General features: G+C 43.3%; 1 protein-coding gene across 2 annotated transcripts in view; it reads left to right on the forward strand.

Moving 5' to 3' along the window:
• Positions 1–25,283, forward strand: part of TP53BP2 (tumor protein p53 binding protein 2) — a 57,445-nt gene extending 32,162 nt beyond the window's left edge. For both annotated transcript variants that reach the window (XM_046678469.1, XM_046678470.1), the window contains exons 5-18: positions 2,293–2,394; positions 4,669–4,843; positions 5,810–5,991; positions 6,360–6,524; positions 6,924–7,152; positions 8,358–8,468; positions 8,788–8,936; positions 9,690–10,152; positions 11,379–12,154; positions 14,699–14,836; positions 15,552–15,685; positions 17,863–18,029; positions 21,659–21,858; positions 24,485–25,283. In XM_046678469.1, coding sequence (XP_046534425.1) covers positions 2,293–2,394; positions 4,669–4,843; positions 5,810–5,991; positions 6,360–6,524; positions 6,924–7,152; positions 8,358–8,468; positions 8,788–8,936; positions 9,690–10,152; positions 11,379–12,154; positions 14,699–14,836; positions 15,552–15,685; positions 17,863–18,029; positions 21,659–21,858; positions 24,485–24,526 — 3,033 coding nt within the window. In that variant the 3' untranslated portion in view covers positions 24,527–25,283. The remainder of the gene's footprint in view (positions 1–2,292; positions 2,395–4,668; positions 4,844–5,809; positions 5,992–6,359; positions 6,525–6,923; positions 7,153–8,357; positions 8,469–8,787; positions 8,937–9,689; positions 10,153–11,378; positions 12,155–14,698; positions 14,837–15,551; positions 15,686–17,862; positions 18,030–21,658; positions 21,859–24,484) is intronic.
• The last annotated feature ends 1,176 nt before the right edge of the window (positions 25,284–26,459 follow it).

Raw genomic sequence — 26,459 nt, forward strand, 5'->3', positions numbered from 1 at the left:
CATATTTCACGTGCACATTTGATAAGTTTTGGCATACGTATATACCTGTGAAACCATCACCACAATCAATATAATGAAAATATTCATCACCCCCAGAACATTGCTCAAGTCCTTTGGTAATCCTCCCCTTCTTGCCTCCCTCCCCATAGAATTTGCGTTTCTCTCATGGCTAATGATGTTGGGCATCTTTTCATGTGCTCATTTGCCATTCGTGTATCTTCTTTGGTGACGTATTTGCTTGCTTTACTCTTTTGGCTCATTTTTTTTTTCTTTATTGGGTTGTTTGCTTTCTTATTGAATTTGAGAGTTCGTTTTGTATTCTGGATCCAAGTCTTTGATTAGATATATGATTTGCAAATATTTTTCCCAGTCTAGGACTTGTTCTTAATTTTAATAAAGTATAATTGATCAATTTAGAAGTTTTGTAGTTTTAGACTTTACATTTAAGTTTATGAGCCATTTTGAGTTACTCTTTTCATTGGGTGTGAGAATGAAAGTTGATTTTGGTTTTTGTGTGTGGATATCCAGTTGCACAAGCAGCATTTGCTGAGAAGTCTGTTCTTTCTTTCTTTCTTTTTTTTTTTAAAGATTGGCACCTGGGCTAACAACTGTTGCCAATCATTTTTTTTTTTCCTGCTTTATCTCCCCAAACCCCCGCCTGTACACAGTTGTATATCTTAGTTGCACGTCCTTCTAGTTGTGGGATGTGGGACGCCGCCCCAACGTGACCTGATGAGCGGTGCCATGTCCGTGCCCAGGATCCGAACCCTGGGCCACTGCAGCAGAGCGCGCGAATTTAAACACTCGGCCACGGGGCTGGCCCCTGTTCTTTCTTTACTCAGTTGTCTTCGCACCTTTGTCTCGCATCAGTTGCCCCGTACGTGTGGGGGGTCTATTTTTTTACTCTCTGTTCTGTTCCGTTGATCTGTTTGTCTATCTTAACGTCAGTATCACGCTGTATTGGCTACTGAAACATGAGCAGTCTTGAAATCAGGTAGTGTTGTTTTCCAACTTTATTCTTTTCAGAGAATGATTGGTTGTTCTAGATTCTTTCCACTGCCATATGGAATTTTAGAATTGGCTTGTCAGTTTATACAAAGGAGCCTGCTGGATTTCCATTGGGATTCTGTTGAATCTATAGTTAAATCAGTTTGGGAAGAATTGCCATCTTGACAGTATTGAGCTTTTCAACTCATGAACCCCGTGGTATCTCTCTCCATCTATTTAGGTCTTCTTTCTCTCAGCATTGTTTTAAAGTTTTCGGTGTACAGGTCTTGCATATCATCTGTTAAATTTATTCCTAAGTACTTCATGTTTTTTATGCTATTGTAAGTGATATTTAAAACATTTTTTTCAGTTTCTGGTTTGTTCCTAATATGTAGAAATACAATTAATTTGTATATATTGATGTTTTATCCTGCAGTCTTGCTAAAAAGTTATTAGTTTGGATAGCTTTTTTTTAGATTTCACAGGATTTTCTTCATAGATGATTATGTTGTCTATAAGTAAAGACAGTTTAACTTCTTCCTTTCTGATTTCGATACAGTTTCTTTCTTTTTCTTGCTCTGTTGCACTGGTAGAACCTTACGACCTTGTTGAATAGGTGTTTTGAGAGTGGACATCTTGCTTTGTTCCTGATGACGCAGTGCATCTTGAATTTTTTAATGCTAGTGGCATATTTTTATTTTTTATTTATTTTTTTTTTGAGGAAGATTAGCCCTGAGCCAACTACTGCCAATCTTCCTCTTTTTGCTGAGGAAGACTGGCCCTGAGCTAACATCCATGCTCATCCTCCTCTACTTTATACGTGGGATGCCTACCACAGCATGGCTTTTGCCAAGCGGTGCCATGTCCACATCCAGGATCTGAACCGGCGAACCCCATCCCGTGGCCTATTTTTAAAGGGTGTTCTGGTAACTGTATTCTGGGTTGGTTGTCAGTGCCCTAGGATCGTGTTTAACATGAACAAATGCTACTTTCCTAATATAAATTAACTGCAGAACAAGGTAGTTCTAAATAGTTCCATTTATATCACGGACTATTGAAACTACTTAATTTTAAATTTACAACTTAAAAATGTTGGTCTGTGTATTAGTGTGTTTTACATCATAACTTAATACATCAATGTGGGGGGATTAATATAAAAATTAATGGTTTCTTTAATATCATGGAACAAAAATGGCTAAATGTTTTTGTCCTGGTTGGTTCGGGTGAAGCATATGAATAGGCCTTAGAGGCAGGAGTCTCTGGTCGCTTTATGAGGAGCTGGATTGTTTGTGTTTTTATTTGTAGGTTAGTGGTCCTAGGATGGATCTGACTCTCGCTGAACTTCAAGAAATGGCATCTCGCCAGCAGCAACAGATTGAGGCCCAGCAACAAATGCTGGCGACCAAGGTAATGTCCTGTTTTAAAGGACCTAACAGGCCACTACTGTTCATGAGTGTGTAAAGCTGCTCAATTCTACCCTCATTACTGAGCCAGTTACTGCACAGCTGTGAGTTGCTACTGTCAACCCGAAAGTTACCTGCTGTTTGGGGCTTTCTTCTCTATTCTACAGCATTTTGTAGAAATCCTAAAATCTTCCCAATTGTTCAAGATCTTCCTGACCCCTGATTCTAACAGACGTTAACCCTGCTGTGTTGGGTACTGGTAACAGGAGAGGCGTAGAGAACCCGTCAGCTTTGCTGGTAGGAACTCCTCTGGGCTCACCTTGTCCTGAATTGTTACTCCAGCAAGAGGAACCTTAAAGTCTGCCGATGCTAACACTGTCCCCTTCTGCTGCCTGGCACACGTAACAGGCTGCTTGCCTTTATTTGGGGACATTCTCCACCCACAAACTGATCCTGGTCCTGGCCCCGAACAAGGGAAATAGAAGAAGCCTCTCTGTTACTGTTACAGCCTGTCTCACTGTGGCTTCTCCTGATAGCCGTAGGCTTCTAGTCCAAACCAGCTGTCATCCGAATTTCTCTGTGTATATATGTATGTAGTAAATATTTTATAGTAAATGTTTTAAGGTTTGCAGGCTGTGCTGTCTCCATTCTGCAGTTGTAGCAACAAAAGCAGCCGCAGACAATAGGTGAATGAAGGGGTGTGGCCGTGTTCCAGTAATACTGCACTTAGAAGAACAGATAGCAAGCTGGATTTCACCTGCAGGCTGGAGTTTGCCAACCCCTGGCCTAAACACTCAGTGTCTACACCTGGCCAGTCCTGTAGAGCTTGTCCGTGTGCTGAAGCTGGGGTAGACAGTTGATGGTTTGACATAGCGAGTTACCCAGCAGGCCTTTGAAGCAATGGGCAGGCCGTCTCTAAGGTAGTTCTCAACAGCACTGTGTCATACTTCTTCATGTGGTGCTTCCTAGGGGTCCTGTGCATCCACTTCTGTTTCTAATACCGGACACCAGCTTTTTCAAAGTCGTGTGTTATCATTGCTTCTCAAACTTTAATGTGCATACCCATCACCTAGAGGTCTTGTTAAAAATGCATATTCTGATCCAGCAGGTGTGGGTTGGGGTCTCAGATTCTGCACTTCTAACAAGCTCCCATGTGGTGCTTGTGCACCATTCCTTGAGTAACAGGCACAGAAATTCAAATAAAAAGGGTGATTGTTCACACAGTAAATCTCTAACCCCAGGGTCTTATTTTGAAACTCTTTCTGTGTTAATTATATGTTTTAGGCATATTAATCCAAGAAGTTTACCCTTTTTTGGAGGGGGCGTGGGTGAGGAAGATTGACCTTGAGCTAACAACTGTAGCCAATCTTCCTCCTTTTGCTTGAGGAAGATTGGCCCTGAGCTGACATCTGTGCCAATCTTCCTCTGTTTTATGTGGGATGCCTCCACAGCATGGCTTGATGAATGGTGTGTAGGTCTGCACCTGGGATCCAAACCTGCGAACCCTGGGCCACCGAAGTGGCACATACAAACTTAACTGCTATGCCACCAGGCTGGCCCCGAGGAGTTTACCTTAGATTATAAATTGTATGGCTCTGTTACTCAGTAAAAATTTTTGATATAATAGAAATAAAATTTTAAGTTGCATAATTGCAGTTTTCTAAAGGTATTGAGGAGTTAATTCTTTAACTCTTTTCTAAGTGTGTTTATTGAGTGTCCACTGTGGAAGGGATGGTTCAGAGCAGTTTACATTTCACGTCTCATTTACTCTTTCTACAGCCCCGGGAGGTAGTTATTATTGATCATCGCAATTTCATAGATGGGGAGACAGACTCACATACTCGGTGAGGTTGTGTAATTTGCCCTGAGTTTTGTAAGTGGCAGAGTTTGGGTTTGAATCCGTATTTGACTCCAAAGCTTATTGAGCAACTTTCTCATACTGGCGCCCACCTCCCAGTGAGCTCCTTCTTGAATTGTAGCTGCTGTTCATGAAAACTAGTTCAAGGATCGCTGCTGGCTGTGTCAGAACCACTTGGGTGAAAAGTACTGAATCCTGGATCTTACCCCCAGGAGATTCTGGGGCTGGGCCTGGGAGCATCTGTTTTTAACAAACTTCCAGGGCCGTTCTGACGGCTGTGTACAGGACAGACGGTGAGGCTGGAACATTGCCACTAGGGCTGCATCTCAATCTCGGCATCTCAGGGTGTGGCTGGATTATCTTTGGGTTAGTGGGTTGTCTGCTTAAAGTGATATGCCTGCTGATGGCTTTTTTGTTTAGGAACAGCGCTTAAAGTTTTTGAAACAGCAAGACCAGCGTCAACAGCAACAGGCTGCTGAGCAGGAGAAACTTAAGAGGCTCAAAGAAATAGCCGAGAGTCAGGAAGCTAAGCTAAAAAAAGTGAGAGCACTGAAAGGCCACGTGGAACAGAAGAGGCTAAGCAATGGCAAACTTGGTGAGTTGCTGCTGGTGGGTTTCCTTCAGTTAACCTGCGCGTCAGGCTGTGCACCAGACTGCGGGTGTAAGCGAACACGTCAGTGTAGGAAGTTTATGTAAATTTGTACTAAGTGTGAAGAGGATGAGACTTTGCACGTAGATAACTTTAAAAGGATTTTTTGTGTTTTTTTTGAGGAACATTAGCCCTGAGGTAACGTCTGCTGCCAATCCTCCTCTTTTTGCTGAGGAAGACTGGCCCTGAGCTAACATCTGTGCCGATCTTCCTCTACTTTATATGTGGGATGCCCACCACAGCATGGCGTGCCAAGCAGTGCCATGTCCACACCTGGGATCCGAACTGGCGAACCCCGGGCCTCTGGAGCGGAACATGCGCACTTAACCGCTGCACCACCAGGCAACCCCTAAAAGGATTTTTTTTCCTGAAAAGTATAATTCACCATAGTTCTGATGCCGCTGGTTCCCCTGAATTGAACTCAGCTGTTGAATATTTTAGACAAGGTTTCTAAGTTTTACCTTTGGAAAATGAGTAGTAGTTTGTTTTTTTCCTCTCTAAATATTTTTTGACTGAAAATCAGATGAAGGCAAGGATTTTTATTCATCCAATAGCTCCATCTATTACAGTACCTGTTAAATTAAAATCTTACTGATTTAATACTCCATCTGCCACTGTAAAATTGAGATTAAAAATTGTAAAGAAATCTCATTGTTTCTAAAATTTGGAGTTTGTTTAATTATATCCACAATACAAACTCTGCTAAAAGTACATTCAGAAAGAGGCACAGACATTCAGAGAGAGCCGTGTTCATTTCAGTTGCCTATGAAAGAAATAGGGTGGTTCTAGGACATTTCTTAAGGATTTCTCTACTCTCTAGTAGGAAGTTTATTGTAAAGCCCGGTTGCCTGGGAGGCGGTCCTTTCTTATTTTTCTTTTCAACTCGTGTTCCTTTTCTCCTTCTCATTCTAGTGGAGGAGATTGAACAGATGAATAGCTTGTTCCAGCAAAAACAGAGGGAGCTCGTTCTGGCTGTGTCAAAAGTAGAGGAACTTACGAGACAGCTGGAGATGCTCAAGAACGGCCGGATCGACGGTCACCATGACAGCCAGTCCGCAGTGGCCGAGCTCGATCGGCTCTACACGGAGCTGCAGGTGAGTCCGGCTGCACACGAGATAGAATAGGGTCTCCTCCGGATAAGCGCTAGGGAATGCTGGATTGTGGTTTCTTTTCCTTAAAGGAGAGGGAGGGGATGAGACCTAAAGCCCAAAGAACCCGGAGTCGACTTCCTAGGACCTCAGACAGGAAATTTCAGGCACTCCTCGGAACCACAGTCAGTGGTCTGACGCCTCATTGTAAACCATGAGCTGGGAAGCGTGGAGGGACCTTACATTTTCAGAAATTATGTAATAGCGAGCCATGTGGTTCTCTGTTTGTGAAATTCTTCTTCCTACTCCTTGGCTACCTGCCCCCCCCCCCCCCCCCCCCCCCCCCCCCCCCCCCCCCCGCCCATTTTATTCAGTTAAGAAACAAACTGAATCAAGAGCAGAATGCCAAGCTGCAGCAACAGAGGGAGTGTTTGAATAAGCGCAATTCAGAAGTGGCAGTCATGGATAAGCGTGTTAATGAGCTGAGGGACCGGCTCTGGAAGAAGAAGGCAGCACTCCAGCAGAAAGAGAACCTTCCAGTAAGTGGGCTGTTTTGTCACGGGCCGGGGAGGGAGAGGGGAGATGACCAGCCTGGCGAGGGCAGTCACCGCAGTGGCTGCTTCAGAACCGTCACTCGGTGTGACTCAGAAACGACTCAGAAACGAGCGAGACAGTACTTCTGGCTCCTCAAAAGCTCGTGCCTTGTTCTTGTGCTTGTTGCTGTTATTGTCTCTGTAGCTTTGCCCTGCTTTCTAATACTTGTAATAAAGTATGGGTGAGAATTCCTTGTGGAGAGTTTTTGTGTGGGGACGTTTCTTGTAGATTCTGAGGCTAGATCCTGAAAGTGCTGATGTTTAAAAAGTATGAAAATCTCCCAGCCTTTTCTGAGTTTGATCCGATGTGACCTGTAACACTGAAGGACTGTGCTTTTTCTTAAGGTTTCCTCCGATGGGAGTCTGCCCCAGCAGGGGGTCTCTGCGCCGAGTCGTGTGGCTGCTGTCGGTCCCTATATCCAGTCGTTTACGATGCCGCGGATTTCCTCGAGGCCTGAACTTGTGGTGAAGCCAGCCCTGCCGGATGGTTCCTTGGCCATGCAGGTTGCAGATGGGCCCATGAAGGTGCAGACGCTGCCCAACATGAGATCGGGGGCCGCCTCACAAACTAAAGGTAAAGACATTTCTGAGTCCTTCCCCAGCTCAGTTCCTCCATGTCCTCATTATTATTTTTCCCAAGTTTGCATTTTTACAAAATTTGTCTCCCTATCCCTTGTTCTTGTTTGAATTCTAAGAATTTCTGTGTATTTTTTGCTAGTGCAATCAATTTCTTAACCTGAAACAGTACCATTCTATTCAAGAAATGAAAGAAAATGTAGTATTTTTTGCAAACCTGAAAATTGTTTTAATTCCTTCTTGTTAATATGGAATTTTGGATCTGATGTTAATAAATTCAGAACTTTTCATTTTGTGTGAAAACACCGTGTATGTGAGTATTAGTGGCGTCATCTACAGAATGTGAGGCGGTGAACTCATTGTGTTGATAAATGGGGGCAGAGTGAAAATAGCAGAGGCTCCTTGTGTTAGTGATCCTTGCATCCTGCAGTGCTCAGGTCCGTGGAGAGGTGCAAGTCGGAGTTTTGTAATAGGAGGAGGAAATGAAGGGAGAGTTAATAGGGAAAACAGGATGAAAACATCCTTTAAAGACCTTATCCTTCAGATCCCTGGAAGAAAAAAATAATAGCCATTATTGTCTCTCTTCTCAAACCACTGTCATATGCAAAAAATAGCTAACTTTAAAATGATTCGTTATTTTGCTGTAATTATCACCGTGAAGCAACAGTGCCACATGGTCTGCGTTTTATTGTAGGAAGAGTTACTTTTGTTTTGTCTCTATAAGGAAAAATAAAAGCTGTGGCTTTGAAACTTAAATATCAGTGTAGGAAAAAACCCTGAAATCACTGATTTGTGAAGGACGGTGGTCAGAGTCATGGGTTGAAAGTCCACGTTTTGCCTTTTTGTTGTGCCTACGTCACCTGTGGTGTCCTTATCTGAGGTACACCTCGGAGCCCTTGGTCTGCTAACCTGGGCGTCTTCTGGGTGTGACGGTGACGTTTTCTTACCCAGTGAGGAGTAGAGTCCTTGCTGGGTCAGGCCGACTTTCTGTTTACCATGAATTATTTTAAATTGTGTTGCATAGGGGACAAAATCTCAAATTAGAAATAGAAAAATCTGATGTTTCTAAATAAGCTTACGGGGGTTGTTTTGAGTCTGAAATTTCAAGCTCCTTTTCGGGATTAAACTTTGTAGCAGTGAACTGAACCATTCAGAATCTCTCTAGAACGCTGGGGTAGTGGCAGTGGCTTTTCTGTGTTCCAGGCTCTAAAATCCATTCCCTGGGACCTGAGTGGAGTCCTTCAAATGCCGACTTTTTCCCGACCCAGGCTTCCGCTTCTCTGCCTAAAACCTCCGGGGATGCTGCAGACCAAGGTGAGGTTTCCTTGTGCTGCTCCCCAGCGTTCTGTTTTGGCCATCTAGAAGGCGCCCTGTATTCTTTTTTAGGGAGTTTATTTTCCAGTGCGTTAGAACTAGAGACAGTGTTTATTTCCAGAACACTTTCCTTTAGCCACGGAGTTAAGGTACTAGGCTTGTAGTGTTTGAGTTGCTCTTTAATCAACTTAATTTAAAAATGGGAAAGCTTTTAGCGGGGACAGGGTTTCAAAGAAACTGAGGGGAGGTTTAAGCGTGAATAAGAAATTTTATGACAAACAGTTTGAACATCCGTGTGAGTTTTTCCTGTCGTCATCAGCTGACGATGGGGAGGTGCCACTGAGGGAGAAGGAGAAGAAAGTGCGGCCCTTCTCCATGTTTGACACAGTGGACCAGTCTGCCGCCCCGCCCTCCTTTGGCACTCTGAGGAAAAACCAGAGCAGTGAAGACATCTTGCGGGATGCTCAGGTACGTAGGAATATCCCACTTTTAAATTTTAATGGTAATTCTGTCTGCCATTTTTAGAAGAGATAAAGCGTTATGTGAGGGAGAGCAGCAAAAACCGAAATATATCTGGAAGATTAGAAAATATAACAGCATTCTGTTATCTTAAATTCTGTCACTTGGGTATGTTTGTGGTCCCAAACCATGTTGGAGGAGGACTGACATACTTGCTTTTGGGTAGTATTTCATGTGATTCTCTAAAAAACATGGGTGCGTTGAAGAACATTGTATTTGGCTGCTTAATTACATTATTTCTTTAAAATTTGGGGCCGAGTCAAAATTTGGAGTGAAACAGTTTGATGGTGAATCTTCTATAGCTGTTAGAATTCCAACCTTTGACGACCCATTCTGGCTGCGTGCTCCAGATCGAGGTGTTTTTTACCACAGTGGTCTAGGTCGCGTGAGGTTCCATGAACAAGGATGGTTTTCATTGATTGGTGCCATTTGTGACTGTGTGCAATGGCAGATAAAAGTTTTCGCGTGGGCACTTAGAGTTGCCCAAATGGGAAGTGGCAACAAGGAGAAGGCAGTTCAGGACAGGAATCGTGTTGCATTGCTAAAGTCCCTTATTAAATGTGGTTAAATTCAGAGATTTAAAACTTTTTAATGACTTAATTTTCAGTGTATACTCAACATTTGTGAAATTCGGTCACCTGGAACATCCTGGTACCCAGTTATACAATATTCTAACTGGCTCTTTGTGTTTGTGTGTTGCAGGCTGCAAATAAAAATGTGGCTAAAGTCCCACCTCCTGTTCCATCAAAACCAAAACAGATTAATTTGCCTTATTTTGGACAAACCAATCAGTCGCCGTCAGATGTTAAGCCAGATGGAAATCCTCAGCAGTTGTCAGCAGCTGTGGCGTCCGTGGGAAATAAACCGAAACCAGCAGGGCAGCAGCCGAGGGTCCTGCTGGCCCCCGGCGCACCTGCAGTGGGCCAAGACCAAGCCCTTGCTCCAGGGTCCAAGCAAGAAAGTCCGCCTGCCGCCGCTGTCCGGCCCTTCACCCCCCAGCCTTCCAAAGATGCCCTGCTGCCGCCTTTCAGGAAACCCCAGACCGTGGCGGCGAGCTCCATATACTCCATGTACACCCAGCATCAGGCTCCCGGAAAGAACTTCCAGCAGGCCGTGCAGAGTGCCTTGACCAAGACGCACTCCAGAGGGCCGCACTTTTCCAGCGGTGAGTGTCTCGGTGTTGTTCTCACCGCGTAGATGGTGCGTCCAAGCCCTGCACCAGGGCTCCGGCTGTCAGTGAGCGGCAGAGTGACCCGTACCTGTTGTCATGCTTTTGTTCTGAGTTTTGTTTAATCGTGGCTTCTGTTCTTAACCAAGGGTTCAAAAGAGTTCCTGCAAAACGTCAGTTACTGCAGTAGGCACTGAAGATAATAGATGAATAAAATGAAATAATATGGAAATAATAGATGAACAAGCTGAATAAAAGAGATGAATAGAACCTGTGGTAAACACATAGCCTTCTACTTTGTAATTACTCGTGTGCATTCGTCTTTTACTCGGTGAGCTCCTTTAGAACTGAGAACTCAGGAGCTCATCCGTGAGTGGAGGAAAAACGCCCGCAGGTGTCATTCCAGTGCCCAAGGCTGTGTCTTCACTGTAGGGTTGACCAGATGTTCTTGGTGCGTAGAGGGTTGAACAACTGCTTCATGTATGTGTTTTTTAAAAAAATCACTCTGTACTATATTTTAAATTGTTCTAATGAGGACTCAGCCACTAGTTAAATTTAAAAACAAAAAAAAGATGACTTTGTGTTAAATGTAGATAATCTGGTAATTTGTTGGGTTTCTTTCTAAGAGGCATTAGTGGTTTATAGGACTAGAATAAAATTCACCGTGTTGTAATCGAAAGAAAATAGCTTTCTCATCAGGAAATAAGCATGGAATTGTGGCCTAAGATGTCATAAAGATAGTTGACAGCAAAGAATTAATATATATGCTGGATCTTACTCTTTTCATGGGTCTTTGGTGAAAACTGCTAATATGATAATTTGGGAATTAGGTAATGTTGATAGAATGTTAAGGGGACTAGTTTTGGTAAATATAAGTGGTTCTTGATAATTTTATAAGGCAAATATGATTGCTCACATTGATTTACTTTTGAAAATGATAAAAGATGGGCTAGTGTGTGTTTTATTTTAATCTGGACACATCAAAGGATTACCAGTTTTCATTGATTCTAAGTTCTTTTCACGTTTCGACATTTTAAATTTTGATGCTACAGTCAGTGATTTCTTACACTTATAATTGGCACTGTTTTCTTTCTTATTGTAAAGGTTGTATTGAAAGGTTACCTGTGAAATTAAAAGATGCTTCGCTTATTGTTAGCTATGTCTGTTACTTGCCGTCTTGTTTGATTAATACTGATCAGGGTTTCTCTTCCATTTCCAATTAGTGTACGGCAAGCCCGTGATTGCAGCTGCCCAGAGTCAGCAGCAGCCCCCGGAGAACGCTTACTCCACTGCCCAGGGCAAGCCTGGCAGTCCGGAGCCCGAAACAGAGCCCGTTTCCTCAGGGCAGGAGAACCATGAAAACGAAAGAATTCCTCGACCCCTCAGCCCAACCAAGTTACTGCCTTTCTTGTCCAATCCTTACCGAAACCAGAGTGATGCTGACTTAGAAGCCCTACGAAAGAAACTGTCCAATGCACCGCGGCCCCTGAAAAAACGCAGCTCTATTACAGAGCCAGAGGGTCCTAATGGGCCGAATATTCAGAAACTTCTGTATCAGAGGACCACCATAGCTGCCATGGAGACCATCTCCGTCCCGTCCTACCCATCCAAGTCAACCTCAGTGACTGTGGGCTCAGAAAGCCCAGTAGAAATCCAGAATCCCTATTTACACGTGGAGCCAGAGAAGGAGGTGGTCCCTGTGGCTCCTGAACCGGTGTCCCCAGAGGAAGTAGGGGGTGCCAGTACAGAGAGCAGTGACTTGCCAGCTCCGTCTCCGGGCCTTGATTATGTGCCTGAAGGAGTCCCAGACAGCAGCCCAAATTTCCAGAATAGCGTGGAAGAGCCAAATCTAGAGGCACCCCATCCGCTTGATGTGTACCTGGAGGAGTACCCCCCTTACCCGCCCCCGCCGTACCCGTCCGGGGAACCCGAGGGGCCGGGAGAAGACCCTGTGAGCATGCGTCCGCCTGAAATCACTGGGCAGGTGTCTCTGCCTCCTGTAAGTAACATGCTCTCGTGATCATTTCAGGAGCCTTGACCTTGTCACCGTCTTCCAGGTGGATGGTTGTCAGAACTCAGTCAGACGCCAGCAAGTACTTAACGGCCACTTGCAAAAGAGGCTTGTGTTGAAATTGCGTGTCGTAGCAAGTGTGTTCCACGGCTGGCCTTTTATTTTACAGTTCCCTTGGCACCGAGTGGATCTCATGAATCAAAATTCAGTATATTCAGTATAAAGAACATTTTTGCCTTTTCGAAAGAACCCTCTTCTTTGTGATGGAAACAGAATTTTGTTCTTAGAGCCATAAGTAGCACCTTGGCGGTTTCTTACCCGGCTGTCAAGTAGTCGGGAAGGCACACTCGACCGAGAGTGGAGAGCTGGATTTGAAGCTCGGTCACTAGCTTAGCTCTGAAATCGGGCGGATGGGTCCACTTCTCTCATTGGTGGTATCCGCTTTCAAACTTTTCTTTTTCTGGCAGTGAAATTTATTTTTAACGTAATATTTAGGTGCAACCTCAAGCTTCCAGCATTGATAAAATTGGTAGGGTTCCGGATGAAGTGGGGGCGCATGGGGGACACCTGCTTAGCCTCTTCCTCACTTTCAGTGTGGTTTGAAAATCTCTGGGTAGCCTGTGGTCTCGAAGGTTCCTTTGTACGCCAGCATGAAGTGACTAAAGCTTGGTGGGTACTGGCCTGGGCGAGGCTTCCACACTCCTTCCGGGTACTGAGCCTTTATTGGGAAGTTCATCGTGTCGCTTTGAAATAGTTGAGAGAAGGTCAGAATCCCGGAATGTCTTTAAATAAAGTCGGCTTTTTCCGGGTTTAATTGAAAGTCGTTTTGTTTCATTAGGATGCCAAACTATGAATTTTTAAAACCTGGTCAAAAGCAAAATAGCATATTGTAAGGATTTTTTTTTAAAGTGCTTTCTATGTTTGATCCCTTCCTACAGCTTTAGGATGTGATAGTGTTCAAAGATGGTGATTATCCAGAGTTGTTTGAACTACTGGTTACCGTAAACGGTCGCTCAAGTTTTATATAGTAAACGTTGGATTCTAGGGGAAAAAGTTTTAAAATAGAGGTTAACACTTTATTTAAGGAGCTCTGTGCCTTCTGTCTAAGTCCTGAGGTTTGATTCTCTTCATTTGAGTGTTGCACACATGAAAAGGACAGAAGCGTTAGCATCTCCTTTTATTTCCCCTCTCTTTTTGTTGTCTCAAAGAAATTCGTACTCTCCAAGAGGAAGAAGGAAACCAGAGTTTATAAAAGTATCATACTGTCTTTTTAAGATTCTGCTATTCTCTTCCTAGGAAGATGCTTGGCTTTTTCATTCTTAGTTCAAGTAAACAGAAGCTGCTGTCTGGTACTTTCTGTGATGGTGGGTGTGGCAGCTGTGCTCACGCTGTGCCCCTGTGAGTCGTATTAGCACATTGGTACGGTGTTTACACGCCTTCTCTTTTCTTCAAGAAACAGCATTTTAACCGCTGCATATTTGTGAAATATGTGGATTGCCACTTAGTGTTTTTCAAAATTCAGTAGTTTTCTATACCTCAGATAAAATAAAGAGAAGCCTGTATAGCATATCACACCGTAGGAAACGTTTCCACGTTGTTGGATGGGTTTTTCTTTTTTATTGACGTGTAATTGACATACAATACTATGTTAGTTTCAGGTGTACAACATAGTGACTCGGGGTTTTCGTACTGTTGCATATGTTTAAGAAAACTTTTATAGGATGTTGGAGCTAGTTTTTAAAATTTTGCCTTATTTTTTAAAGCCTGACTTATTTTTAGAATGTAGAAAGATTTGATTATCTACTCGTGTACTTTGGAGTATAGTTAAATTTTTAATATAAAATAGTGATAGCATTTTCAGACTGGTAGAATTCCTTCTTGGTATATCCTGGACAGACTAATAACCTTTATTGTTTACCTTAATTGTATGCTTTCTCCCCGAGGAGGCATTTATGTCCTGAAATGGTTAAGAGGAAGGGCTCCAAAGAAGCCGGATTGCTTAGATTTGAATTCTAGCCCTGCTGTCTACTGGCTGCGTGCCTAGTTTCCTTATCTGTAAAATGGGATAATAGGGTTTTTGTGAGGGATGAATGAGTAATCGTTCAGTAAATGTTGTAATTCTGAGCTGGGCTCTCGCCCAGTTGAATCGTGTGAGGTTTGTTATACCGTGTTGGCTAGGCAATCTGAAGACCAGTTTTGGCTCATTTTGGTACTTGACAGAAAGTCAGCCCACTGGCCCTTGCGGGTTATGTATATTCTTATTTAGTTTGTGCTATAATGTATTCCCAAATGAAATTCTGCCGGGTTTTATAAAGTTAAGTTCTTCCGCCTGTGTTACGTGAGCGTATTCATTAGGCTGTATGTTACGATTTAGGTACTTTTCTGAATAATGTTCAACTTCAGTAAGACGTGCTAGCTCTCTGTTTCTGAAGTTCCTCGCCAGCTCAGCTGGTCTGGTGGCCGTCCCCTTTGTTCATGTGGCCTCTCTGGCTTAGCCCAGGCTCCTCAATTTTCTGTGCGTTTCTTCTGCAGGGCAAGAGGACAAACCTGCGTAAGACCGGTTCAGAGCGGATCGCTCATGGGATGAGGGTGAAATTCAACCCCCTCGCGTTACTTCTAGATTCCTCTTTGGAGGGAGAATTTGACCTCGTACAGAGAATTATTTATGAGGTATGACTTAATTAGTAAATTTCTTACATATGACCTTGTCTTGTGTTTTAAATCTCTCATCAGAAAGCTACTGTAGAGAAACTGTGTTTTGAAACTGTTTTCTTTTCTGGGAGGTGGGTTGTAGAAAGGAACTCTCGAATATGCTCCAAAACAGGCTTTGCTAGTTTCAAGGTGTGACTGTAAAATTTTTGGTGATGCAGAAGTTCAGTTTTCACTAGGGTCCTCTAGAGTATTCTTTCTTCTCCGGGAGATCATCACCGTTTTTAAAAAATTGCTCATGGGTGGGTTTGTGCTGGTGTTCAGTTACGGGACGTGGTCCCTACTTTTCAGAAGCCTACTATTTAAAATATTTTTAGTTGACCTTTTTTCCTTCCCGTGGCAAATGTAACTTTTACCTAGACACTAATTTGTGGTGGGAAGTTGGAGGATAAATAAACGAAAGTGGCTATAAGGATACAGTTTCTGGTACTTTGCCTTCAATTTTTAAAAAACCTTTTTATAGTGAGTGCCTGCTTAATGTGGTTATTCCGTCTGTCTTCTTTCTAGAATTGTTCTTGGTATAGTTTTCTTGGCCCCTCTAGGTCTCAATTATGATTTTAAAAAAATACCAGAAGAGTCTATTTCTGTTCTCTTGATCCTAAAGTGCCAGTTAATAGTGACAGTTCAGGTGACAAGAAATGTGCATGATGGTCCCCCCCTCTCATTGGTGTTGCAGGTTGATGACCCGAGCCTGCCGAACGACGAAGGCATCACAGCTCTCCACAATGCTGTGTGCGCGGGTCACACCGAAATCGTGAAATTCCTGGTGCAGTTTGGTGTCAATGTGAACGCGGCTGATAGTGACGGCTGGTAAGCTTTTCTCTTAAGCTCCACTCAGACCTCAGTTGTATCTGCTCTGTGGGCGAGGAAGGAGCAGTATCGTAGGTGCTGTTGGAAGGCAAACGAGTGTCAGTATATGTCCTCACGCTGCATGTAAGCCAGAAGGAGAAATGTGGAGGGCGTGTTTGAGGAGGTGATGTCCTCATGTGACAGGCATCGCACTCTGCTCTGGAAGCAGCGGGAGTTTTAAAAGTTTAATAGTTAAATAATAGAAATAAGAAATGTCACAAAGTGGCGCACAGTTAATTAGCTTGCTTCAGCAGGTCTGAGAATTGCTGATTTAAGCAAAGTCGCCCCAACCCCCGAAACTTCTCAGAGTCTTTAATATACTAATGCCTATGGTGTGTGTCCAAGAGGGAATTAGAATTTGTAACCCTTCCCAAATGTATTTGACCCTGGAATCCATTTTTCATTGACTGTTTTGTGGAACTGTTGTGTGCATAAAACACAGGAGATAGTATTATAAATGATGATTATTCATAGGACAATGGATTATTATTAAATACTACTAATAATAAAAGTCCCAATAAGTTACTGTCACCCCTTGATAACTGTAATAGAATAGAAAGTAATTTTTTTTTGAAAAAGAGTGTTTTAAATTATATGCTCTTTTTGGGAAGAATACGAAAAATTTACTTTTTCCATGTAGGATTCTTTTAAAAGTACTGTATTTACTGAAGTATTTTAATTTTCTAGCCTGTTTTTTTCTTAGTATGGAAAATGGCTATGCTATAATATCAGATTTACAGGTATAGACATACAAGTTGCACAGACATATACATTAATTTAAAATCACCTCATATTCCATCGTGTGACTGCATTTGTTTATTGTGGCTGTCTCCCTCTTGTTAGACATTTAGATTGTTTTCCAGTTTTTTTGTTTGTTATAAATAATGCTCAAAGAAGCATTTTAGCTGCAACTTTAAGCGATTATATTTGTAAAAGTAATATGTGCCCACCGTGGAAAATGTACAAAATAGAGAGAAATAAGAAAACAAGCCCCATAATCTAGAGCTAAACACCATTAATATTTTAATATATTTCCTTCAGGCTTATATATATATTTATATACATTTGTATTATATCTTTCTATATTTTAGGCTAATTTTTTGGTTTAACTTTACAGCATAAGCAAATCAAATTCTTAACGTGTCATAACGTCCTTGTTTCACTAATATCGGGAGTTTAGAGTATATATAACTTTTCACTGTTAAAAACCATGAAGTTAAAAATCTGTAGTAATATTCTCCGTGCTATTGATGATAGTGTTCTGGGATGGAGGATGGGGAATACAATTTTTTTAACTTAATTTAGATTTAACTTTTAATTTAATTTATGGCAAGGTGAGTAAAATGAGGAGGAGAGGGAAGAAAAGGGTGGAGAGAGGAAATCCCACGGGCCGCGGGCCTGACGAGCGTTCTCAAGGCCGCCGTGCAAGCTTGGCAGTGGTGCTGGCTCTTCTCACACCTTCCGCATTAATCTGGGGTCATTTATACGTTATAAAACACTTGGGATGCTGGAGAAGGTTCTCTGTAACGTATTTATAAATTCCTGCTAACCGGTTGCCTAAAATAGATTAAAATGCTTATTATTGTATAGTCACTTTGCTGGTCCGAATTGAATTGACAATTGCTTTTTTCCAATTTACTTCAATTTGGATTTTAAAAAATGTTGGATAAAGCGAGTGTCATATGCACAACTTAATTCCTTCAAAATTGGTAGTGGTAACGAGCTATTTAAAGGCACATGTTTTGAGCGAAGACCTGTAACTTCAAGACTGTTACGTCCTCTACTCAGGCGGGAAGAATCAGGCTGGGTGCTCCAGAACACAGAACTAAGTGTGTCTTATCCTGTTGTCGATTATTATACGAATTGCACGTCCTTTCTCTCATGTCCCTGCTTCCTCTCACCCTTCCTGCCGCCCTCGCCCCGGGAGCTGGGTGCTCTGAGATTTTCCTCTGTGACTGTAATTCTCCGATGGGCTCAAGTTTCTCTGTTGAACTGATTTAAAAAACTGTAAGAGATTTTCAGAAGAAAGGGCGTGGTAGATGATAGACTCAAGAACTCGCTTCACAGATATCTCGTCACAGCAGGTGTCGTTCAGCTTAGAGAAACATTTCTAGCCCCTGCTGCGTCTTGCCCCGCAGGACCCCGCTGCACTGCGCCGCCTCCTGTAACAACGTCCAGGTGTGCAAGTTCCTGGTGGAGTCGGGAGCCGCCGTGTTCGCCATGACCTACAGCGACATGCAGACGGCCGCGGACAAGTGCGAGGAGATGGAGGAAGGCTACACGCAGTGCTCCCAGTTCCTGTATGGTACGTAGAGTTAGAATCCAGCGGATTGATCCCCGCAGTAATTTACCCTCTCTCTCTAGGGAGCAATTCCAAAAGTACTGTTACTATTTAGAAAAACATTTTTGTGTTGTACATAGTTCTAGGCGTTGAAAATAGGGCAGCCTCAATCCCAAACATTAATGCGGCCTTTGTGTGTATGCCTGGAAACAGCTATTGTCAGGGACATCAGCTACAAAGACAGGGCCGCAGTGTCTGGCTTAGTGGTCACCATGGCTTTTGACCCTCGAAGGATCCTCGGCTCAGACTTCAGTCCTTAGCGAGTGATGGTGTATGTTTGCTGATAAGTAAACAGAGCTCCTTCCTTCCAAGATGATCCAGGAGAAATTCAGTGTCGGTGTAAGAATCCGGTTGATCCAAATTTTCCTTCTAAATCAAACTGGTCATAAAGCAAAATGAGGACAGCACATATTTTAGAGTTGATCTTTTGGCTCTTTTGTGTTCTTGATTTTACATTTATGATTCTGGCTGATCACGTCAGCTCTGTCCATCACAACAATGGACTTGAAGTTTTAGATGGAAATATGTTGCTTGATATTTGTACTTACAAGGAAAATTTTTTTCTTTACGAGGCTTAGAAGTTGATTTTTCTTTTTAGTTTGGCCTGAGAGGAATCAGGAAGGGGAAAGACAGAGACACGTGAGGAGGTCCCAGGACTGCGTCCCACTCAGGTCTTAGAAACTCCTTTGCCCGTTGATTACATGACCCCCAGGGTTAAAGCCGTCACCACTGTCTTCTCCATTCCACCCTTCCCGGCTCACTGGGCTTGTTCTGGCTCGAGAGAAGGGACAGGGTCAAAGGGAGAACCATGAACTCAGGTTTTCTTCATCATGTCTCAGCTGTTAGTTTTTATTGTGAATATTTATGATTACTTTTTTGTTCTGAACTCTGGATCAAAGAATAACTTTGATATATTAACCTTTTAAAATTAATATATATTAGTATATATTTTGTTATATTAAACGTATTGGCCATTTTGAGCTCTAAGTATGGAATATGATTTTTAAAAACATTTAGGGACCTCTGATCAGAGATTTTTTAAATTTATGAAATATGTCTATCAAGAGCGTTTCTGACTTAAATTTGCAATTTAAATAACGATAATAGATTGACTGCAGTGAACATCCGGGTATTCGGCTTAAGAAACAGAACATTACATGCTCTCTGGTATGGTCTGGGTGCCCCGCCCTATTGACCCCTCTCACATCTGTGGTGACTGTCACCTTGAATTTTATGTTTCTCATATCTGCCATTGCTTGCTTTTTTCTTTTTGGTGAGGAAGATCGGCCCTGAACTGATACCTGTTGTCAGTCTTCTCCTTTTTTTGCTTAAAGAAGATTGCTCCTGAGCTAACATCTGTGCTAATGTTCCTCTGTTTTGTGTGTGGGACACTGCCAAGCATGGCTTGATGAGTGGTTGTAGGTCTGTGCCCAGGATCTGAACCTAAGAACCCTGAGCCACTGAAGCAGAGCACACAAACTTACCCACTCCGCCACTGGGCTGGCTCCCTATTCCTTGCTTTTTAAAAATAGTTATATCACCTGTGTGAGAATCCTATAAAATTGTTTAGTTTGCCTGGTTTTGACCTTTATATAAAACAAATCACACTGATGACCCTATGGCTTGCTTTTTTCATTTGTCGTTGTTTTTGAGGTTCATCTGTGCTGTTGCACGTAGCTGTAGTTTCTCCCCATTGTGCTGTCCTGTTTCATTTTACAACTGTACCACATTTACTGTTCCATCTACTTATGATGGGTGTTGGGTTGTTTGTTTACTTATTCGTTACAATGCTGGCCCCGTGACCATTTTTGTGCTTATCTTCTGGTGTCTGTCCAGAAGTAGACTCGGCCGGCCACAGTGATGCTCATCTAGCAGAGGGCTCCTTTTGCTCCCTGTTCCCTTTGACCCTTGGTAGATTTGGAATCATATCTCATTGTGGCTTTAGTTTGCTTTCCCAAATTACCGGTGATGTTGAACATGTTTTTAGGTCCCTCAAAAAAACTTTATAACAGTAATTTGTCACTCTTAGTTTGAAAAATAGCAAATAAGAAATTTTCTTCCATTCTTAATGATTTCTTGGAAATGGGACTGGAGTTGTTATTTTTGGTATACCAGAGTATCCAGAATTTCTCAGCTGCCCCATTCCCATCCCAAACAGATGAGTCTGGCCAGCTTTCAGACTTGGTGGAATTATACTTATATCAGGCCTCATTGTCCTTGTGGATCTAGCTGTCGTGCCCGGCCTGTCTTATTTAAACAGGACAGTTGGAAATTTACTTGTCCCCATTACTGGAAACCTCACCTTGTAGATTGGCAGAGCCTTCTTTTGTTAAAAAACAATGTCATTTCTTGTTTCATTTTCCCCCAGCGTGTGAGAGAGAGAGACAGACTGCCACGTCACATTAATTGATGTGGGAATAATAAGTTCATAATGAATAGTTCAGTGTTTCTCATAAATTGAAAAACCTAACTATTCAAAGGCAAACAGATATTTTCCTGGCTTTTCTGAAAAACACAGAAGTGAAAATAATGATGAACTCTGAATTGCTCAGGACCTTATTGCTGAATTCCTTTCCTTCTCCTCTGCTTTCCTCCTGTTGCCCGCCCGGGGACGACAGCTCTTCCTTATTAGCAGTGCCCGTTGGGTGGGAAGGTCGAATGGAGCTCAGCGACACTTACAGTAGCAGTTAATATGTAAATCTGTTGTTACCTCTGGTGAGAGGTGGACATTCGAGGGTTTTTCCTGCCCTAGTTTGTGGATTTCAGTGTCTTAGAATTCTAGTTCTCATTACTTTATATTTGACTAGATGTAGATTTTATATCATGTTTAAAACATTTAGCTATATTTCTTTCTGCATTCTGACATTTATAATTTTTTTTCTTTTATCTTTCCCCATGTGGGAAGCAGTAGAGGCCACTTAATAGACGCAACACTTACAGCTCTTTTGCTGTCTGCTCTCAGTTTTAGGTAAAGAATGAAAATGTTTCCAGAGTTCCCTGGACATTACACTTAGGAGTAGGCTGACATGCAACTGGCGTCTCGTTCACTTTCTTAGTATCCTAGACTCAAACGGTTTTTTTGTGTGTGTGTGAGGAAGATTGGCCCTGAGCTAACATCTGTGCCAGTCTTCCTCTATTTTATGTAGGATGCTGCCACGGTGTGACCTGACAAGCAGTGCTAGGTCAGCACCGGGGATCTGAATCTGTGAACCCAGGCTGCTGAGGTGGAGCCTGTGAAATTAACCACTGTGCCACTGGGCTGGCCCCATGGAACAGTCCTTTTTTAATTCCTAAGCTTGCAAAAGTTTTGTATTCTGAGTGAGACTAGTTTCAAGAGCTGCTTATGAGGTGTTTGTTAGTTTTTAAGAGCTGTTCAGAGACGATAGCACACGTTAACTTGTCTTTTGTACGTCCCTTCCACTCCTCCCTCGACCCCAGGAAATTTATGTCCTGAACATTTAATGTAGTAGCTCTGACATTCCAGCACTTACCCATTTCTGCTCATTTGGTTTTATATCTGTAGCTAAAAGTTCTTAAGAGGAGTGTACTCTGAGTTACGTATCCTGTGCTGTATCTTACTGTCATGATTCTAGGCGTTCAGGAGAAAATGGGCATAATGAATAAAGGAGTCATTTATGCACTTTGGGATTATGAGCCTCAGAATGACGACGAGCTGCCCATGAAGGAAGGCGACTGCATGACCATCATCCGCAGGGAAGACGAGGAGGAGGTTGAGTGGTGGTGGGCGCGCCTCAACGAGAAGGAAGGATACGTGCCACGCAATTTGCTGGGAGTGAGTATCCCACACTGGGAGGTTCTCCTGCGTGTCAAGACGGGCTGTGTGAAAACTGCTGTGTGTTATGGATCCAGTGCGCCCTGCTGCCCCTTGTCACTGAGATACAGAATTCTACATTTTTGCTAGTTGTAGATTGAGACTCGAAGCCACATTTTCAGTGATTCCTGTAGGGTCAGTAGAGGACGGGAGTCCTGTCTGCATTTATAAATAGAATAAAGATGACTGCATAGTTGATAGGAAGTGAGCTCATGACGTTTGAAATAAATTTTCAATTTGTTTAAATCAGGATTTTCAAATCTGGTAGAGAGCTTGAACAGAGCACTGAAGACAGGATTCTTTGCTTTTTCCTACTATTTGATGTTAATTTTCATAAAATCGTATTGACACGTAGAAACCAATAACACCTCTATATTGCAAAGGGACTGCGCTCATCAGGTAAGACTCTCAGGCGTATTTCCAGGGAAGAGGCTCCTTGTGGTAGGATGGAGGAAGGACAGCGGAATAAGCTCTGTCAAGACTTTGTTTGGCTCTCGCGCAGCTTCCAGTCTTCCCTCACCTGGTCGCATGTGTGAGGCGGGGGGCCTGCCGCACGTGTGGGAGGGAGGAGAGAAGTGATGGGGTAGGTGAGAGCCCGAGATAAAAGTTTAAAGGTACAGGTGTTTGCAGACTCTGCCGTTGAGGGGGAAGTAAGGAGAGCGAGGGAGGGAAGGGCCGATGCAGCCCCCAGCGGGTGCATCCAGTTGGGACACCAGCGTCCACGTCACTTCAGAGCCCCCTGCATACGTGGGCGCTGGGTGCCCAGGGCCCAGGAGGACGGTGGGGGCGCTGGAGCAGGCTGCCCCCTCAGATGGCTGTGAGGATAAAGCCGGAGTGGCACATCGCGCAGACGGGAGCTGTTTTTACTGGTGTCACCCTCAGCCGTCGGGCGGGCGTGCTCGGGTCCCCACAGAGCTTCGCCTCGGGCCGCGTACCAGGTCTTGCCGGGAGTGTCCCCCGCTCGGGCTCTGCCCTCTGGGGACCTGGTTAAAGTGACTGCAGTGTTGCGACCTGGCTGGCTGGCTGGCTGCTGCCCTGCGTCTCCCCCTCCTGACTCTTCCTTCTCCATTGTTGTCTGTCTGATGTGCGGGGTAAATGACTTCATCACGCCCCAACCGCCGCCTTCCTGATAGCGACATTTAACCCCAGTGCTGAAATAGGGTGTAGAGTCTTCATGTGATCCTGATATAAACTATAAAGAATAACGAAAGTGAAAAAAATCAGGCTCCAGAGGCTTTAAGAGAACTTTCACGTTCCCGGACGACAGTAGAAATGTGAAAGTCGTTCCCTCGCAGGCACCCTCGTTTGCTTCTGTGAAGCCTCTGGCACCAGAGGAGTGTCACCTCCAGTATGAGCCACTTCCCTTCTCCGAGGAACATGAATGGCAAGTGGGCACTTTTGCTCTGTATAGTTTCTCATCTGGGAAAAGCTCTGCCTCTTAGAGCTCGTTGCTTGCTTGAGTCCTTCGTTTTAGTTTCTAATAGAGAGGTCCTGTGGGTGATGACGTGTGGGGGGAGTTGTTCGTGCCCAAGCGTGGAAGCAGTTGGTCACAGACTGAGTTCTGTCTTGTGCATTTGGCTCTTGGAAGGTTCTGGAATCTACAGATTGGACTAAAGATTTCTATTTTAATCTGACGCTTAAATATTCTTAGTCTTTTGGAAAGCTTTTCTAGGTAGAAGTGGCCTCTACACAACTTAATTTTTGCTTTCTTTTGAGGTTAAGAAAAAAAAGGACATTGTGGGAATATTGAATTTCAGGAGCCTAGAAAATTGTGTTGGGTAAATATCTTCTCTCAGTGAGAAAAATAATCCTTTAGAGAACATCGACCCACCAGCTAGTGTCCAGTCTGGCTGAAGTCTGGCTGCTTTCTTGCAGTAAACCTTTTTTCCCTTTGTCTAAGGAGCAGGAAGAGAGCGAGGAGGGTTTCTGTTCAGTTTGCCAGTTGAATTACTAGTTTGACTCTTGGCTTCAAGACTGGGCATGTTGCTGCCTTCACAAACCTCTCCTCTCCAGCTCTTGTTATAGAAAACACAGAACCACAAAATCCTAAAACAAAAGCCTCCACGCACGTATCTTTCCTTAAATCCGTAGACTTTTAGTCTGTGACATTTTGTTCCTGAGAGCCTCAAGTCCCACGACACCGTGTTATGTCCATTGAGAATAGAGTTGAAAGACACTTGCATCTCTTATCTTTGCCCTTGGGATGGAAGCCCCGGACGCTGGAGCCTATAGCACATTGCAAGTCACATTTAGAAGTTTGTGGTTCCTGTTAGACTTGATTTATGGTTCAACAAACTGCTGATTGTGTTAATGCTTAGAACCATAGTGGATTTTTGTGTCACTGCACCATGGTATTGTCACCATTGAGAGACCCCTGCGGCTCTTGAATGTCCTTGCAGATAGCTGGTTGGAAGAGTTGTTAATTGTGAGTCTGTGTACTCAGGCAGCCCTGGGGCTCCCCGGGGCAGAAAGAGTCCTTTCTTTAGTTTAATTTCTTTCTTGTGACATCAACCCCTCTCCCCCAGTATTTCTTGAAATTTTGTTAGACTCCCACATGTCTGTAAATATTTTTTAAACTCTCTTGCAGCTATACCCAAGAATTAAACCACGACAGAGGAGCTTGGCCTGAAACTTCACAGAACTTGAGTTAATGAAGAATTCATCTCTGTTATCACTAAGAAGAAGTAATGTGATTGTTTTTGGCAAAAAATTCACAAGACTTATTTTAATGACACTGCAACTTGAAAGCGATGAAGAATGTTCTCTGGAAGAAAATGAAGGATTGAAGAATTCCCTGTTCGTGGAGGACGTTCGGCACAGTGAAATGGAGCTGAGGGGTAAGCTGCCTGTGCACTGGGGTAGAGGCGTTCCGTGTGGCACTCCGAAAGATGCACGGTGACAATCTTGCTTTACACAAGCAATAGGACCATTTCTGGGGCTACTGGGAAATGAGCTTCACATCCAGCTTAGTTGAAGATTTTCAGCACCTGCCCCTCTATTTGTCCTCCCACCAGAAAGGACCAGTGTCATCGTGGTGCCATCTCCCATTGTCCCCCGGCACCAGCAGGCCCTCGGGACTCACGGGACGCCTCGAAGCTGCCACACACTGGTACATTGTCAGTGAAGAACTGCTGGCTGTCAGAGAGCAATAACTTTATTACGAGTTCTTGTAGCATCTTCAGAATTACACATATATTTGAAATATTGAGACTAAACTACACTGCAGGAAATTAGAGTTAGGATCTTGTTTTAGGGTGAATTTGAATCTGTATTTATTGTCTTTTGTATCTCAGAAATTAGACTTCCTATAGACTTACCCATAATATTTGTCAAGATCATAGCTGCCTTTAAAAACAATTGTAATAAAATTAAACTTTTTGACTCTAGCCTTTTACTGGTTTTAGTTTTTGATGTCATTTAACAGCCTTATTTAAAGTTCACAAGCCATTCGGGTTTCTTAGCTGAAAAATAATACTTCTTTACCACCCATGTGCTTAAATGTAAGAAGTATTTCTTTGCTTACAGAAAACTGTTTTGCAGTTCATGAGTTCTGTGGTAGTCTTTGATAGAGAATTAAGCTTTTTTTTTAAAAAAAAAAAGATCTTAGGGCGCCTGGTGATAGAAACTTGTACTTACATAAAGCTTCAGAGTGTTCCACTGTCCTGATTTTTTTTTTTTTTTTTTGGTGAGGAAGATTGGTCCTGAGCTAACACCTGTGCCAATCTTCCTCTATTTTATATATGGGATGTGGTCACAGCATGACTTGATGAGCAGTGAGTAGGTCCGGCCTTGGGATACAAGCCCGCGAACCCCAGGCCGCCGAAGCGGAGCATGAAAGCTTCACCCCTACACCACCGAGCAAGCCCCTCATGTGTCCTCATTTTATGTCATGTTTTTCATAGAGTTATACGTTGATTTGTGGGATGAAAACTTACAGGGACAGCGTCTCCACATTGTTTTATTAATTTGTTACCAAGTTCGTGAATTGTTTTAGAACCCGTTTTGCTTAGTGGAACTGTATTATTTAATAGAAGATGCAAATGAAAAACCAGTGACCACTTTTACTTATACTTTTTTATGAGTAGCTAAATCCTAGCAAGAAAGGGAGATGAAAGAACGTTCATGCCTTTCAGAGTAAAAGAGAAATAATGACAACATGAACTAAACGTCAGAAGACGTGTGGTAGGCAGAATTCTAAAGACCCCCTCCCCCCATGTTCCTGTCCCTTGGTGCCATGGACTGGATGTTGGAGCCCTAACTCTCAATGAGATGCATTTGGAGGTAGGGCCTTGGGGGTAATTAGGTTTACGTGAGGGTAGAGCCCCCATGGTGGGATTAGCGTCCTTATAAGAGGAAGACCAGAGGGGCCCCTTTCTCTGTGCCATGTGAGGACGCAAGAAGACCACCAGCTACAGGCCAGGAAGAGAGCTCTCACCAGACACCGAATCTGGTGGCACCCTGATCTTGGACTTTCCAGCCTCCAGAACTGCGAGAAATAAACATCTGTTGTGTAAGGCACTCAGTCTGTGCTGTTTTGTCATAGCAGCCTGAACAGGCTAGGA

The sequence above is a fragment of the Equus quagga genome, chromosome 12, assembly GCF_021613505.1.
Source record: "Equus quagga isolate Etosha38 chromosome 12, UCLA_HA_Equagga_1.0, whole genome shotgun sequence".
Classification (NCBI taxonomy): Eukaryota; Metazoa; Chordata; class Mammalia; order Perissodactyla; family Equidae; genus Equus; species Equus quagga.